Consider the following 16,417-nt stretch of genomic DNA (forward strand, 5'->3'; position numbering starts at 1 on the left):
ATTTTTTGGGTTTTTTTTACTCACCTCTAAATGCCTGTTGCTAGGGGGTCCCTCGTAGTCTGCCCCTTCCAGTGCCTGGGCTGGTGACATCACTTCCCCCTCGGCACAGGAAGGGCTCCGCTCTGCTCCCTCCCTCTTGTCAATCATCTGGGACCCATTACAGGTCCCAGATGACTGAGCGGCCAATCACGGCTAGTGCATGCGCAGTGGGTGCCCGGCTGTGAAGCCACAGCCTGGCGCCCACAGTTGCAATGCCGGCGCCGCCGAACGGAGGGGGAGACGAGCGGGGCTTCGATCCCCCGCATCGCTGGACCCAGGGACAGGTAAGCGTCCAATTAAAAGTCAGCAGCTGCAGTATTTGTAGCTGCTGACTTAATTTTTTTTTTTTTTTTTAAATGGGAACTCCTCTTTAAGGTCGTGATTTAAATCAAATCCACCCTGCTGGTGGTTAAAACGATTCTATCCTGAAGGCGATTCTTCTGCGTTCAGGAGAGGGAGGTTAAAGCTCACCTGAACATGGGAGCTCCTAAACCCCTCCCCGTACACGTGATCCGAAAATCGGATGAAAAATACCGCTTTCAACGCGATCGTACGATAATTGGATCGTTAGTACAGAGCTTTGATCCGATTTTATTAGATCGGACAAGCACGAAAATTTTCCTCGTACGATTTTCGTTTAGTCAGTACAGTTGTCGTTCGAAAATACAATACAAATACATTAAAACACATGACATCACTTCCGATTTTTTTTTCCGTCGTACGATAATTTTAATTACTTTAGTAACCGATTTAATTTCTACTTGCGACTAGTAAGCGAAAAAAGTCGGGCGATCTGTCGTCCGATTTTCGGATCGTGTGTACGGGGCATAAAAGCCTACATGTACATGGACACATAGTGGTTGATTTACTAAAACTAGAGAGTGAAAAATCTGGTGCAGCTGTCCACGGTAGCCAATCAGCTTCTAACTTCAGCTTGTTCAATGAAGCTTTGACAATAAATCCTGGAAGTTGATTGGTTTCTATGCAGAACTGAACCAGATTTTGCCCTGTCCAGCTTTAGTAAAATCAACCCCTAAGGCTTTTATGGAGCGGAGTTTAGGAGCTTTGGCAAAAAAAAAAAAAAAAAAAAAAACCAAAAGTTCCTAAACTCAAGTTTAGGAGCTGCCGGTGTAGAATAGTGTACATGAAGCCTTAAAGTGGTTGTAAACCCTCATATATACCCAGTGAAGTGACTGGCCTCAGGTGATACACAGAGATGAAATAAATCCTCCTACATCAGTTCTACTTGTTTATCTGCAGTCTTCTCTACATCCTTCACACAGGAACAGAGCTGAGGCTGTCAATCAGCTGGAGATCCCTCCCCCTGTCACCATTTTTCTCTTGGTGTCAGGACATTTGTCAGAAGTGACTCATGCTGATTGCAGACAGAAATGACACGTAGTGCTCTTAATTGAGACAAGTACACAATATAGAGCGGTGGTTCTCAACTCCTGTCCTCAGGACCCGCTTAAGCCTCGGACACACGATCGGATTTTCCGACGGGAAATGTGTGATGTCAGGCAAATCTGACCATTTGTACGATTCATCGCACAATTGTTGTCAGATTTTCCACAGACAAATGCTGGACGGCAGGTTTTCAAAATTTTCTGTTGTCGGATTTTCCGAGCGTGTGTACACAAGTCCGTCGGACAAAAGTCCAAAGTACAAACACGCATGCTCGGAAGCAAGGACGAGCCAGAAGCGATCCGTCTTTTAAACTAGCGTTCGTAATGGAGAATTAACATTCGTGACGCGGCAAATTATGAAATCTCGAAATGCAGCGCACAATTCTCTTCTTCTTTAATGGGATAATAATGAAGCTGCTTTGCTGGTGATACTGATGGAGTTATTGCAAACATATTTTCAAAGGCTTTTTTTTGTTTCTAGTGATATCAAGAATAATATTATTATGCTTTTTTTTTTTTTTTATTTATTTATTTATTTTTATTTGGGCAAGTTATCACAACACCATTATCTAGTAGTTTTTAAGATCAAAGATACAACTACGTTGGTGTCCCTTGTTAATTTTACATTGTATTTTTGTAAATGTAACTGCCTACTCCCAAACTGTCATTTGAAGTAAAACACATAGCCAAGTATTATTCCACACAATTTTTTTTATTGTGCATTAAAAAAAGAAAATAAAATTAGACATGTTATCTGCCAATAGAACTTAACCAAAAAGTGCATTCCATGCATCCAAAAATATAGAAAATATACCAAATCAAATCATTATTATTCAACCAAAAAATGAAATAAAAGCCTCATGCATGTGTCCTGCTTCTTAATATAGGGGGTCACCAATGCCAAGAGTTGGTGAAAGCAGGGGTCCGTCATCCAGAGATAATTCCGAAAATCATCCGGATTATTCTCCTGGAGCTCCCGCAGCAAAGGCATATGACATAATTGGTCACGATTAAAAAAAGCAACCGATTTTTGGTCCAAGAAATCCTCCTCCTCCTGTTCCTGGACTGGACTTGGGTCAAAGCAATAACTCCAAGGCCAAGAATAAATAACGTTATCTCCTCCGATTCCGCAACATGTCTGGTCGACGAACGGCCGTTCAGAAACGAACCGAAAAGCGCTAAATGAAAAGCACTAAAATGAAAAGCGAGAATCAACACTCCCCAAACTTTTACTAACACTAAATTAGCAGAAGGAGCCCAAAGGGTGGCGCTAAAGAGCTGAAAAACCACGTAGTACTTCACTACGTTTGGGTTTGTTGGCCGACAATTCCTTGCCGTTTGTATGCAAGACAAAAGTCCAGACAAAAGTCTGAGGTTTTGTCTGCGGAAAATCCGATCGTGTGTATGAGGCTTAAGTGCGCTATTACCTTAGGGGAGATACAGACTAGAATACTGCAATCACTGAGCAGCAAATGATATCACCTGTGATGTATTTCAGTTATCTTGCCAACCTGGCCTGTTAGTGGGTCCCGAGAACAGGAGTTTAGAACCACTGACAGAGGGATATGATTTTAATTTATTGAATGTCTGAGGTTTACAACCACTTTAACCCCTTCCCGCCCAGCCCCAGCATCCCTTTAGTAGGGTCTGTACACCCAAAGGTCTGGAAGGATCAGCGATCATGTGACCAACTGTAATTAGCTGTCACATAATCAGGAGCCGGTCCTGCCGGCTACCGATCGCTATTGGGGACAGATCATTATTGTCTCCGACAGCTCCTTCTCTGTTCCAGGAGTGTGAACTGAGCATGCTCTTAGCACAGAAACATCGGCCGCTCAGCGACGCATGCGTGGTGTGTGGGCTTTCAAGGCCACCCATTTCCCACTGCACATGTGTGTTACGTCGGCCACAACAGGTTAAGAACTCTCCTGTTCTGGTCCTATATCCACTAATTAGAATGCACCTCTCCCTAAGCCCACATTGGGTCGATATGGCATGCGATTTGACATGTCAAACCGCATGCCAAATTGGTGGCTATCACTGGCAATGGCACCATCCGAATCGGTGCGCCGCCACACCAATTCCCACAAGTAGTTCCTGTATTACTTTTGGCGACTTTGGGGAGGCGATTTGAATAGACATCTGTGCAGCAACCCGCACAGAATGGCTCCCGAAGTCGGACAGCATTTCCGGTTTGAAATCATTAGTTCAGCTGAACTCTCAGGATCAGTGTGAACCTGGGTAAATGAAGAACGCCAGATGACCCTGGATTTAGGGGAGTAAAAAGGGGCATTTAGGTAGCTTTAGTTTGTTGAGGATCCTAACTAATTAATTAGAAGGAAGAAGGATGGGAGTAAGTGGGTGGAGTCAGCCCGCAGTTCACGTCAAAAATGTTTTACTTGGCATTAGAAAAAGTGGGGAAGTGTTAAACCCCGTATGTTTTTTGGAAAACAGAATAATACTGCGCTACCTAAAAAACAAAAAAACAAAAAAGCAGCAGTTCAACTGTGTGATAAACACAAAGAAACACAAAAACCAAGGAAAGAACTGCGCTATACCATGATGAATAAAGTGCATAAAAATCAATTAGTGCATACAAAGTTCATGGAATGAGAAATCCAGGAAATCTCATGAAAGGATACCAACAACAAAAAATATACTGAAACATATAAATTGTGAATTCATAAGTGCATAAAATCAATTAGTGCATATAAAAGTTCATATAGTGAAGATTCAAAAAATCTTCCATAAAATTAAAGAAAGTCCCAAAGAAAACTCCCTCGATAGTTCTCAGTGAAAGGCGTGAAAAAACTTTAAATAAAAAACACTTACAGTGATCCTCCACCACATAAAATACACGCTTACCAAAAAGCAAGCAAATCAAGCTTGTATGTGGACCCAGATCCAAGTGTCCGGCTACTGATGGGGCTTCTCTGTGTGCAGCATGACTGCGGAAGTGCAATGGATGGTACACCAACCCGAACTCAAAAAGGCATGAGGACAAAAGAAAGGTGGCCATAGCGTAAATCCGATATAAACTTTTTATTAAAAAAAAAAAAGGTAAAAACACTTACAGAAAATGAAGTTTTAAAAGAGCAGTTCGCCGGCCGGCATAGTGAGCGCCCGTTCTCAGCAAGATCGCGATGACGTCAGAGCGTCAACCTCCCGACGTACGGTTCGTCTATAACCGACGTCGTAGATTTTTCGAATCTACACTATATGTACTTTTATATGCACCAATTGATTTTATGCACTTATGAATTCACAATTTATAGGTTTCAGTATATTTTGTTGTTGTTGGTATCCTTTTATGAGATTTCCTGGATTTCTCATTCCATGAACTTTGTATGCACTAATTGATTTTTATGCACTTTATTCATCATGGTATAGCGCAGTTCTTTCCTTGGTTTTTGCCCATCCATTTTTTTCCCTGAATAGCAGTAAAAACCTGAGTGGATTAAAGCGGAAATTCAGTCATTTTTCATCTTTCCATCTATTAAATCTTCTGCCCTTGTTGTCGTTTTAACTTTGGATAGTACTTTTTTTTTCTGACAGTAAATACCTTATACAGCCCACTTCCTGTTTCTTGTCTGGTCATTAGCCTAGGCTTATGACATCATGCACAGCTCTCTCTCTCGTGAGAGTTTGCCAGGAAGGGAGGGGGGAGGAGTCATAAGAGGGCCAATGAAAGCTGCAGAGCTGGAGGTGTGTGTGTCTGTGTAAATCCAGGAAGTAAACAGGCAGCGGCTTCAGCTGCCCACAGTTAAAATGGTTGTAGCCAGTGGGGGGAGATTTCTGCAGCATATTTGGCAAGTACAGAATCACAGTATATATAAAATAATATGCAAAGTGGTTGGAGGGAAGCTTCAGAATGGCAAAGATGCTTTTGTTACAAATTATGTGAGCAGACTGCAGTTCCTCTTTAATCTCTAAAGTGTAACTATAGGCAAAACTTTTTTTTTCATTTTGGATGGAATGGAGGGTTATAACTAGGGATCGACCAATATCGTTTTTTCAGTGCCAATACAATACCGATATTTCGGCCACCTCTCAGGCTGATATTGTCTGCCAATATTCTGTACATTTTTTATTTTTTTATTACTGTTATTGCTGTCACGAGGAATGTAAACATCCCTTGTGAAAGTAATAGGCAGTGACAGGTACTCTCTATGGAGGAATCAGAAGTCTATAAGACAAAATACCCCTCCTCTGCACCTGAAAATATTCAAAACGTCAATATCAGCATTTTTGAATACTTTCTATTTTTTAAAACTGGCGCCTTTAAGATGCCAGTAATCCGGGAAGTGATGCCATGACATCACTTCCGGATTACTAGAGCCGAAACCCGAATGAAGCATCGGCTCTGTTCTGGTCTCCGGCCAGTTGGCGGACGTGCCGGCTGGTTGCTCAGACCTCCCGGTGGGATGAGAGAGCCCAGGCAAGCGGCGGAAGGGAGATGTTCCTTCCCACTGCATGTAATAACAGCCGAACGGTTGTTATCACAATAAAGCCGACTGTCCGCTCAAAAGAACGGTACCGTTCTTTTGAAGCATTATCAGTAAGATCGGGTAAGTTTGTGCCCGATACCGCTATTTCAAAAAAAGTGAATATCGGTCGCCGATAATCAGCCCCACCGATAATCAGTCAATCCCTAGTTATAACCCCCTCAGATGGAGAAAAGAAAAAAAAAAAAAAAAACAACACTGTCCAAATGGGGAAATTTCTCTTCAATTCCTGTTTCATAACCAAAACAGGAAGTGACTGGTGATTTGATGTCAGCCCAAAAATGTGGGATTTTCTTTTACTTTCGATGAGAACAGTAAAGAGGACAAATAAAGAGGGTGACTCTCTGTAACAGAGGTACAGACAGCAATAAAAACTGACAGTGTTCCAATCCCCTCTCTACTCTATCCAACACAAAAAAAAAAAAAAAGTTTTGCCTTTAGTTGTTAGACTTTATACAGACAGCAACAAATCTAGGATGGAAAAGGACCTGGGGGTCCTAGTAGATGATAGGCTCAGCAATGGCATGCAATGCCAAGCTGCTGCTAACAAAGCAAACAGAATATTGGCATTAAAAAGGGGATCAACTCCAGAGATAAAGCGATAATTCTCCTGTTCTACAAGACTCTGGTCCGGCCGCACCTGGAGTATGCTGTCCAGTTCTGAGCACCAGTCCTCAGGAAGGATGTACTGGAAATGGAGCGAGTACAAAGAAGGGTAACAAAGATAATAAAGGGTCTGGAGGATCTTAGTTATGAGGAAAAGTTGTGAGCACTGAACTTATTCTCTCTGGAGAAGAGACGCTTGAGAGGGGATATGATTTCAATATACAAATACCGTACTGGTGACCCCACAATAGGGATAAAACTTTTTCGCGAAAGGGAGTTTAACAAGACTTGTGGCCACTCATTAAAATTAGAAGAAAAGAGAGATTTAACCTTAAACTACGTAGAGGGATCTTTACTGTAAGAGCAGCAAGGATGTGGAATTCCCTTCCACAGGCGGTGGTCTCATCGGGGAGCATCGATAGTTTCAAGAAACTATTAGATAATCACCTGAACGACCGCAACATACAGGGATATACAATGTAATACTGACATATATATTCACACACATATGTTGGACTTGATGGACTTGTGTCTTTTTTCAACCTCACCAACTACAGGAAGTTCCCGAGTTACGAACATCTGACTTACGAACGGGATGGCGGGCACATTCAACGGAACCTTTTTCGACGGCGGGCACATTCGACGGACCATCTGAAAACGACATATCTGCCATTCTGCCCATGCTGCTCCAACTTACGAACATATTCGACTTAAGAACAAACCTACAGTCCCTAGCCCGTTCGTAACTCGGGGATTGCCTGTATGTAACTATGTAACAAGATAGCATGTTTCCCCAATGGTGGAGACTACATGGAGCCCTTGTACTGACTATTTGCCAAAATCTATAGACCAGATTGATCCATCATGCAGTTTCCAGTCCTGGTGGACTTAGAGGGACTAGCAACTGCAGGACAGCCCCATAGTGAGTCTTCCTCTGGGTCCTTGTAGACTGGCACCTTCATTGACTCCTATGCTAATCCTCTTTTTTTTTTTTTTTTTTTTATTTAATCCTGTATTTTCTTTAATCTCTGCCAGCACTCAAGCCCTGATGGAGGAGTTGTGAGCCCCCCAAATGCATTAGCTTCTCCTTCTGTTCTTTGACCAAAACTCATAAATCTATACTGGACTTGTACGTTGGTGGCACTGGCATTCCTTATATCTTCTTTGGACCTTGTTCATGGCAGCTCTGCTATGGATGTTCCACCAGCACCTCTCCTCTCTGCTCAGGGTCCCCCCAATTTTTTTATTATTTTTACAATTTAACCTTTTAAATATTTATTACAATTCTTCTTTTTTTTTTTTTTTTTTTTTTTTTTAAATCAGCCCTGTTGGGGGGCTTTGGTGAGAGGAGGAGCCGCTGCAGGGCAGAGAGGACAGTTGCTCTTTAAAAATGATGGATTTAAATCAACTTGATATAAATCATAATTTTTAAAGAGCAACTGTCATCTCTGTCCCGCAGAGGCTCCTCCTCTGACCCGCTGTTGACTCGCCGACAGTCATATTCACTTTAATGGGAGGGCTGGTGATGGGGCAATGACACAACAAGGTGAGGAGCAGCAGCAGGTGAGTGCATGCCCGCTAACAGGCGCTGCCATGATGGCTCTGAAATGACAGGTGCTCTTTAAATGTAAGGACTTATTCTTGTTCATATTCTTTAAATATTTGCAATAAAAATGGAAGGTTTCCTATGTAGAATAATAAGCTGTCAGCTTAGTAAAACAGCGATATCAGAACCAATTTAATCATACAGTTTGTAGTGTACATAGATTTGCAAAACAATGGGATAAAAGGAATATTCCTGAATTTTGTTTTAACTCATGGTTACTGTGACATTGGGGGAGATTTACTAAAACTGGAGCGCTCACAATCTGGTGCAGCTGTGCATGGTAGCCAATCAGCTTCTAGCCTCAGTTTGTTCAATGAAGCTTTGGCAATATAATCTGGAAGCTGATTGGTTTCTCTGCAGAAGTGAGCCTAAATTTTGCACTCTCCAGCTTTAGTAAATAAACCCCTGTGTGTGAATGCATCAATGCAGTGCATGTTATTTCAGCTTGCAGAGCTTGGATTAAATGAATGAGTTTACCAAAAATTTAAATATTGCAGAATATACAGCCTCATGATACTTAACTAAGCTTCATTGCATGCTGAATAAACTAAATTATTATTGTATCTTAAATTGAAAACTATTTCTTGAGTAAAAATCTTATCTTATCTTAGAGCCCTTCCACACTGGGGCGGGGGGGTGGCGTCGGCGGTAAAACGCCGCTATTATTATATTATTATATAAAACCGCCCCGCTAGCGGCCGAGAAAGGGTTAAATACCACCGCAAAGCGCCTCTGCATTGATTTCAATGGGCAGGAGCGGTAAAGAAGCGGTATACACACCGCTCCTTCACCGCTCCGAAGATGCTGCTAGCAGGACTTTTTTTACCGTCCTGCCAGCGCATCGCTCCAGTGTGCAAGCCCTCGGGGCTTGCACACTGGAATTAAAGTAGCGGCACTTTCGGGGCGGTTTGCAGGCGCTATTATTAGCGCAATAGCGCCTGCAAACCGCCCCAGTGTGCAAGGGCTCTTAAATACCATCATAATGGTAAGTACAGTATTCGCTTGGGCAAACGGATTGAGAGGCAAACAATATTTTAGAAAATTGTGCTAACAATTGTAAATGTTGATAGATACAAACACATTATGCTTCCTACTAGGGCTGGGGGAAAAATATATCGATTTGAATCGAGATGAGAGATCAAATCGATTCAAAATTTCAGCAAATCGATTTTTTAATATTTTTTTTTTCACCGCGCCGGTCCTGAGGAGCTGCGGGCAGGAGTTTTTAGGTGAGGCTGCGGCTTCGGCCTAGTCCGCGAGGCCGGACGCCACGCACTAGGCCGAAGCCGCGGCCTCTCCTAAAAACTCCTGCCCGCAGCTCCTCAGGACCGGCGCGGTGTCCAAAAAAAAAAAAAAACACGACTTGATTCAAATCGTGAATCGATTTTTTTTTTTTGATTTTTTTAAATAAAAATCACAGATTTCTTTTTTTTTTTTTTGAGAAAATCGCCCAGCTCTACTTTTTACCCTCTACCTGGTTTTATGCTTCCCCCCACATACATCGCAATATAGCTTTGAAAAAGGGGAATAAAGCTGTCCTAAAGTAGAACCCATGTGAACGTACCCATTCTGCTTACATTAAAGCTGCACCAATGTGATATCATTTTAATCAATAGACTTTGCACAAATTATGTAAACAGAAAACTTTCCATTTTTTTTTTCATTATTTATTCATAATAAAAAAACAAGGAAACAAAATATATGCATCCAAATTTGCTAGCAAACTAAAGCCCTATCTGCAATGTAAAATACATTACGATAGATTACAAACACCAAGGGCCTGGGGACTCAAGTGGTTAAAGATAAATTCCAGGTATAGAATATTTTTGCATATACCATGCCTGACAGATGACCCTGGAAATCACTGAAGTAGACACCGCTACCACACAGCTAATCCAGCGATCTGCAATTGCTTCAAGGTCCCAATTGGTCAGCTGGCCTGATGCATTCTGAACACAGGAGCTCGGCCGCTCAGCATTGGCAACAATCAGAGAATGCTTTGCATTTACTGAATGAATTCTAAGCATTCTCTGATTGGACAAGGTGGAGAACAAAAAGCCACTGCCCCACCTCTCCAACCTTGACCAATCAGAAAACGCTTTGCATTCATCCACCTTTTGGCGCCCACGCCAAGCAGCCAAACTTCTGTGTTCAGAATTCATCAGAGCAGCTGCTCAGCACAAAACCCAAACACAAGTGTACATCACCGGGGTTAGTGGTTCCTACTTCAGTGATTTTCAGCTTCCAGGGCCATCGGCCAGGTATAGGATATACATACATCGGTCCAATAGGGACCATATACAGCAGATATTAAAAGTCTACACACCCCTGGTAAAATGTCAGGTTTCTGTGATGCAAAAAAATGAGACAAAGATAAAATCATTTCAGAACTTTTTCCACCTTTTAACCACTTAAGCCCCGGATCATCTGGCTGGCGAAAGACCAGAGCACTTTTTTGCGATTCGGCACTGCATCGCTTTTACTGACAATTGCGCGGTCGTGCAACGCTGCTCTCAAACAAAATTGATGTCCTTTTTTTTCCCACAAATAGAGATTTCTTTTGGTGGTATTTGATTGCCTCTGCGGTTTTTATTTTTTGCACTATAAATAAAAATAGAGCAACAATTTGGAAAAAAAAAAAACGCATTATTTTTTACTTTTTGCTGTAATATCCTCAAAAAATATATAATTTTTTTTTTCCCTCAGTTTAGGCTGATACGTATTCCTCTACATATTTTTGGTAAAAAAAAAAAAAAAAAAAAAAAAAAAAAAAAAAAATCGCAAGCGTTTATTGATTGGTTTGTGCAAAAGTTATGGCATCTACAAAATAGGGGATAGTTTTTAGTTGGCATTTTTATTAATAATTTTTTTTTTTTTACTAGTAATGGCGGCAATCTGCGATTTTTATCGTGACTACGACATTATGGCGGACACATCGGACAATTTTGACACATTTTTGGGACCATTGTCATTTTTACAGCGATCAGGGCTATAAAATTGCACCGATTACTGTAAAAATGACACTGGCAGGGAAGGGGTTAACCACTAGCTGGCTAGGAAGGGGTTAAGTGTGTCCTAGGGAGTGATTCTAACTGTTAGGGGGGCGTGGCTACAAGTGACACGTCACTGATCACCACTCCCGATCACAGGGAGCTATGACCAGTGACAGTGTCACTAGGCAGAACGGGGGAGATACTTGTTTACATTAGCATCTCCCCGTTCTTCCTCTCCGTGAAATGATCGCGGGAGCACGCGACCACACGGCGGCAAATTTAAAGGGACGTACAGGTATGCCCATTTGCGCAGCCGTGCCATTCTGCCGACATATATGTACATGCGGTGGTCGGCAAGTGGTTAATGTGACCTATAGACTGTACAACTCAACCGAAAAACAAACTAAAATCTTTTAGGGGGGAGTAAGTAAAAATAAACTAAAATAATATAATTGCATAAGTCTGCACACCCTTAAACTAACACTTTGTTGAAGCACCTTTTGATTTTATTACAGCACTCGGTCTTTTTGGCTATGAGTCTATCAGCATGGCACATCTTGGCTTGGAAATATTTGCCCCCTCTTCTTTGCAAAAACACTCCAAATCTGTCAGATTGAGAGGACATCTCCGGTGCACAGCCCTCTTCAGATCACCCCACAGATTTTCAATCAGATTCAGGTCTGGGCTCTGGCTTGGCCATTCCAAATCTTTAATCTTCTGGTGAAGCCATTCCTTTGGTGATTTGGATGTATGCTTTGGGTTGTCATGCTGAAAGATGAAGTTCCTCTTCATGTTCAGCTTTCTAGCAGAAGCCTGAAGGTTTTGTGCCAATATTGACTGGCATTTGGAACTGTTCATAATTCCCTCTACCTTGACTAAGGCCCCTGTTCCAGCTAAAGAAAAACAGCTCCAAAGCATGATGCTGCCACCACCATGCTTCACGGTGGGTGTGGTGTTCTTTTGGTGATGTGCAGTGTTGCTTTTGCGCCAAACATATATTTTGGAATTATGGCCAAAAAGTTCAACCTTGGTTTCATCAGACCATAACACATTTTCCTACATGCTTTTGGGAGACTTCAGATGTGTTTTTGCAAAATTTAGCCGGGCTTGGATGTTTTTCTTCGTAAGAAAAGGCTTCCATCTTGCCACTCTACCCCATAGCCCAGACATATGAAGAATACGGGAGATTGTTGTCACATGTACCACACAGCCAGTACTTGCCAGATATTTCTGCAGCTCCTTTAATGTTGATGTAGGCCTCTTGGCAGCCCCCCTGACCAGTTTTCTTCTTGTCTTTTCATCAATTTTGGAGGGACGTCCAGTTCTTGGTAATGTCACTGCTGTGCCATATTTTCTCCACTTGATGATGACTGTCTTCACTGTGTTCCATGGTATATCTAATGCCTTGGAAACTCTTTTGTACCCTTCTCCTCACTGATACATTTTAACAATGAGATCCCTTTAATGCTTTGGAAGCTCTCTGCGGACCATGGCTTTTGCTGTAGGATATGGCTAAGAAAATGTCAGGAAAGACCTACTAGAACAGCTGAACTTTATTCAGGGTTAATTACAGGCACTTTAAAATGATGGTGGGTGTGTACTGACTCCTATTTAACATAAATTTGAATGTGATTGCTTAATTCTGAACACATCTACATCCCCAGTTATAAGAGGGTGTGCACACTTATGCAACCACATTATTTTATTTTTACTTCCCCTCCCTAAAAGCTTTCGGTTTGTTTTTCAATTGAGCTGTACAGTTTATAGGTCATGATAAAGGTGGAAAAAGTTCTGAAAAAGATTTATTTTTGTCTCTTTTTTTTTTTACATCACAGAAACCTGACATTTCAACAGGGGTGTGTAGACTTTTTATACCCACTGTAACTAGGTTTAAAATATCCATACCTGGAATTCTTCTTTAATGTTAGGAGATGCAAACTGCTGCTGGGTACTGCCGGGTTTATATCCAGTTCCAAGCCATGAGTTCCATCATACCTTTACGAATGTGACTTCAGGGTGGACCTTGGCCAGTTCAGCCATAACGTCGTTCATCTGTGCACACTGAGGAGCCCATGGTGCCCAGAAATGCACAACAAGCAGAGATCTAAAACAAAAATACCAACTGTTACTATCGAACCCTCAGGGAGCTACAGATAATTTTTGTATACATTACATCAAGAAGATTTATCATTTTACTCCATCATTATACTGCTGCAGGTCGGCATGTTCCCGCGAGCTGTCGTAGCTATACATCGGCTCCTTTAGGCAGGATAGCAGGCGCGCTGCACTGCGGGGGTGCCGACGGCCACGATCGATCGCGGGCACGAGAGGCAGAACAGGGACATGTGTGTGTGTATATATTTATTTATTTCAGGTACTTATATAGCGCCGTCGATTTACGCAGCACTTTACACAGGGTTCGACAAACCCCGGGCGCCAGGTCGCATTTGCGACTAGAATTAGCGACCTGGCGCCTGGGGCGGCACAGCTGGGGGTATCCTGTCTCCGTGCGGACTTCGACCCCCCCGTGCGATCGCGTCGGGCCGCGCCGGCCGGTAATTGAGGCCGCGGCTTTGCGGCCTTCTTCGGTCCTTCTGGAATCTGGCGCCATCTTGTGGTGGCCGTTGGTATTACACCCAACAACCAGCAATGCTAATGCAATGCTAATGGAGGCAGCGCTGCAATACCTGCCTGTTTTCACTACCCGACCATCTCCTTCCCAAAGTGGAGAAGAGAAGAAAGTGAGTGTGGGGATTGCTTTTTTTTTTTTTTTTTCGTAATAGCTTTTATTTTTATTTATTTATATTTTTAAAGTAAAAACTGTTTTTAATTAAGAAAAAAAAAAAAAAAATTAATTTATTTGTTATCTCCCTGCTTGGCCCCTTTCCCACGGGCTGTCTGATCAGGTTCGCCTGTCCGTTTTTCAGGCGGACCTGATCGGACCCTTAGAGCGCTTTCACACCGAGCCCGCGGGGGGCGTCGGCGGTAAAGCGGCGCTATTTTTAGCGTCGCTTTACCTTCGTTTTAGTGGCGCTATTCGGCCGCTAGCGGGGCGGTCTTTCTGTGTAAATTTAAGATTAGTTATTTTTTTATATTGAAAATAAAGCTTTATCGGTCGTTTAAAAAAAACCTGGCTCCTAACTTTTTTAGCTGGCTCCTAGATTCCAAGCAAATTTGTCAAGCCCTGACTTTACATATACATTGTACATTCACATCAGTCCCTACCCTCAAGGAGCTTACAATCTAATGTCCCTAACTCACATTCATATATGTGTGTGTGTGTGTGTGTGTGTGTGTGTGTGTGTGTGTGTGTGTGTGTGTGTGTGTGTGTGTGTGTGTGTGTGTGTGTATATAAACACACAAATCCAGGTTCTGCTCTGCGAGGAGAGACAAATCATGAGTTCCTAATAGCTAGTAACCACGATCTGTCACCTCCTCCAGTCAGAACAGACAGTCAGGGAACACATTTAACCCCTTGATCGCCCCTAGTGTTAACCCCTTCCCTGCCAGTGACATTTATACAGTAATCAGTGCATTTTTACAACACTGATCGCTGTATAATTGTCAATCGTCCCAAAAATGTGTCATAATGTCGCAGTCACAAGAGGAAAAAAAAAAAAAAAAAAAAAAAAAAAAAAAAAATCGCAGATCGCCACCATTACTAGAGTAAAAAAAAAATAATAATAAAAAAATGCCATATATCTATCTCCTATTTTGTAGATGCTATAACCTTTGCGCAAACCAATCAATATACGCTTATTGCAATTTTTTTTACCAAAAATATGTAGAAGAATACATTTCGGCCTAAACTGAGAAAAAAAAAAAGTTTTGTGGTTTTTTTTTTTTTTTTTTTTTTTTTTTTTTTTAGATATTTTTGGGGTATATTTATTATAGCAAAAAAGTAAAAAAAATATTACTTTTTTTTCAAAATTGTCGCTCTTTTTTTGTTTATAGCGCAAAAAATAAAAACCGCAGAGGTGATCAAATACCACCAAATGAAAGCTCTATTTGTGGGGGGAAAAAGGACGTCAATTTTGTTTGGGTGCAACGTCGCATGACCGCGCAATTGTCATTTAAAACGACACAGTGCCGTATCGCAAAAAGTGCTCTGGTCAGGAAGGGGGTAAATCCTTCTGGGGCTGAAGTGGTTAAAGGATAAGTTCACCTTTGGGAACATGTTACGGCAGGGTTGCCCAACCTTTTGAAGAGCGAAGGCCACTTAAGCGACTTGGCAAGCGGACGCAGGCCACAACGAAATGAAACGATTCCAAATTTTGCATCTTTTGCATTTTGAACAGCATCATGAACCTTTTCCCTCTGCAGCCGCTGAATACCATCAGGAGGGAGGGAGAGGAGGAGAAGCCGGCTTTCAGCTGTTGTAGGGGGAAAATGGGGAGGATCGGTTCCTGTACTGCAGGGGTGTCCAAACTTTTTTCCAAAGAGGGCCAGATTTGATGAAGTGAACATGTGTGAGGGCCGACCATTTTACTTGACATTCTTTGAACCATTAAAATTCAGTCTAAGTGTGTTCATCCGAGCACTAATACACTGCCCAACAAGAATTCCCTTGCCTTTGTCGCGCTCGTTCCCGACACACAGACGAATGCTCTGCTCTTTAGGGGTACCATTAATGCTTAATGGTACCTCACACATTGGAAAACGTGGGGTGCTTTTGGTGCAGTGCAATTTAAAATAAAAAAAAAGGTTGGGGACTTCTTTCCCTGCATTTTTGTGGGTAGGGAAGCCCATTGAAATGAATGGGCTGCCCTACACGCAGCAGCACAGATGTGAACCAAGGGCTTGTTCACATGTCAGGTTGGAGGGGCAGTAAAAACACATGGTTAAGCTGTTTTTACCTACCCCAACTTCTCCCCCTTTAGCTACAGAGGAAGCAGCTGTGGGTGTACACATGCTATGGCTACAGCTGGAGGTATACCCAGGCTGAATGGGGCTGCACTGCAACTATCCTGCAACTGTGTGCATTGCACAGTTGCGGTATAGTGATGCTGCATTTACAGGCTTAAAACAGGTGGTGAGGAGGCAACATAATGCCTCTTTACCACCTGTCAAATGCCTCTGAAAAGTGATCTGTGCATGGATTGCTTTTCAGAGAAGCAGCAGTCCTGGCTGCTATCACAAACAAGCCCTACAAAAGCAGTTCTGATGGTACAGGAATTGAGGGGGGGCGCAGATTAAAAGTAACATATACGCATACATACACACAGGCACATGCACACACATGCAGACACATACACACACACA

The 16,417-nt window shown here is 42.3% G+C and overlaps 1 protein-coding gene across 1 annotated transcript in view; it reads right to left on the minus strand.

The window, feature by feature from the left end:
* The window catches only part of GLRX3 (glutaredoxin 3), a 79,976-nt gene that overhangs the window by 58,401 nt on the left and 5,158 nt on the right, over nt 1–16,417 (minus strand). Inside the window, exon 2 of the mRNA XM_073595693.1 lies at nt 13,151–13,259. Within this exon, the coding sequence (XP_073451794.1) occupies nt 13,151–13,259 (109 nt within the window). The remainder of the gene's footprint in view (nt 1–13,150; nt 13,260–16,417) is intronic.

The sequence above is a fragment of the Aquarana catesbeiana genome, linkage group LG08, assembly GCF_042186555.1.
Source record: "Aquarana catesbeiana isolate 2022-GZ linkage group LG08, ASM4218655v1, whole genome shotgun sequence".
NCBI classification, from domain to species: Eukaryota; Metazoa; Chordata; class Amphibia; order Anura; family Ranidae; genus Aquarana; species Aquarana catesbeiana.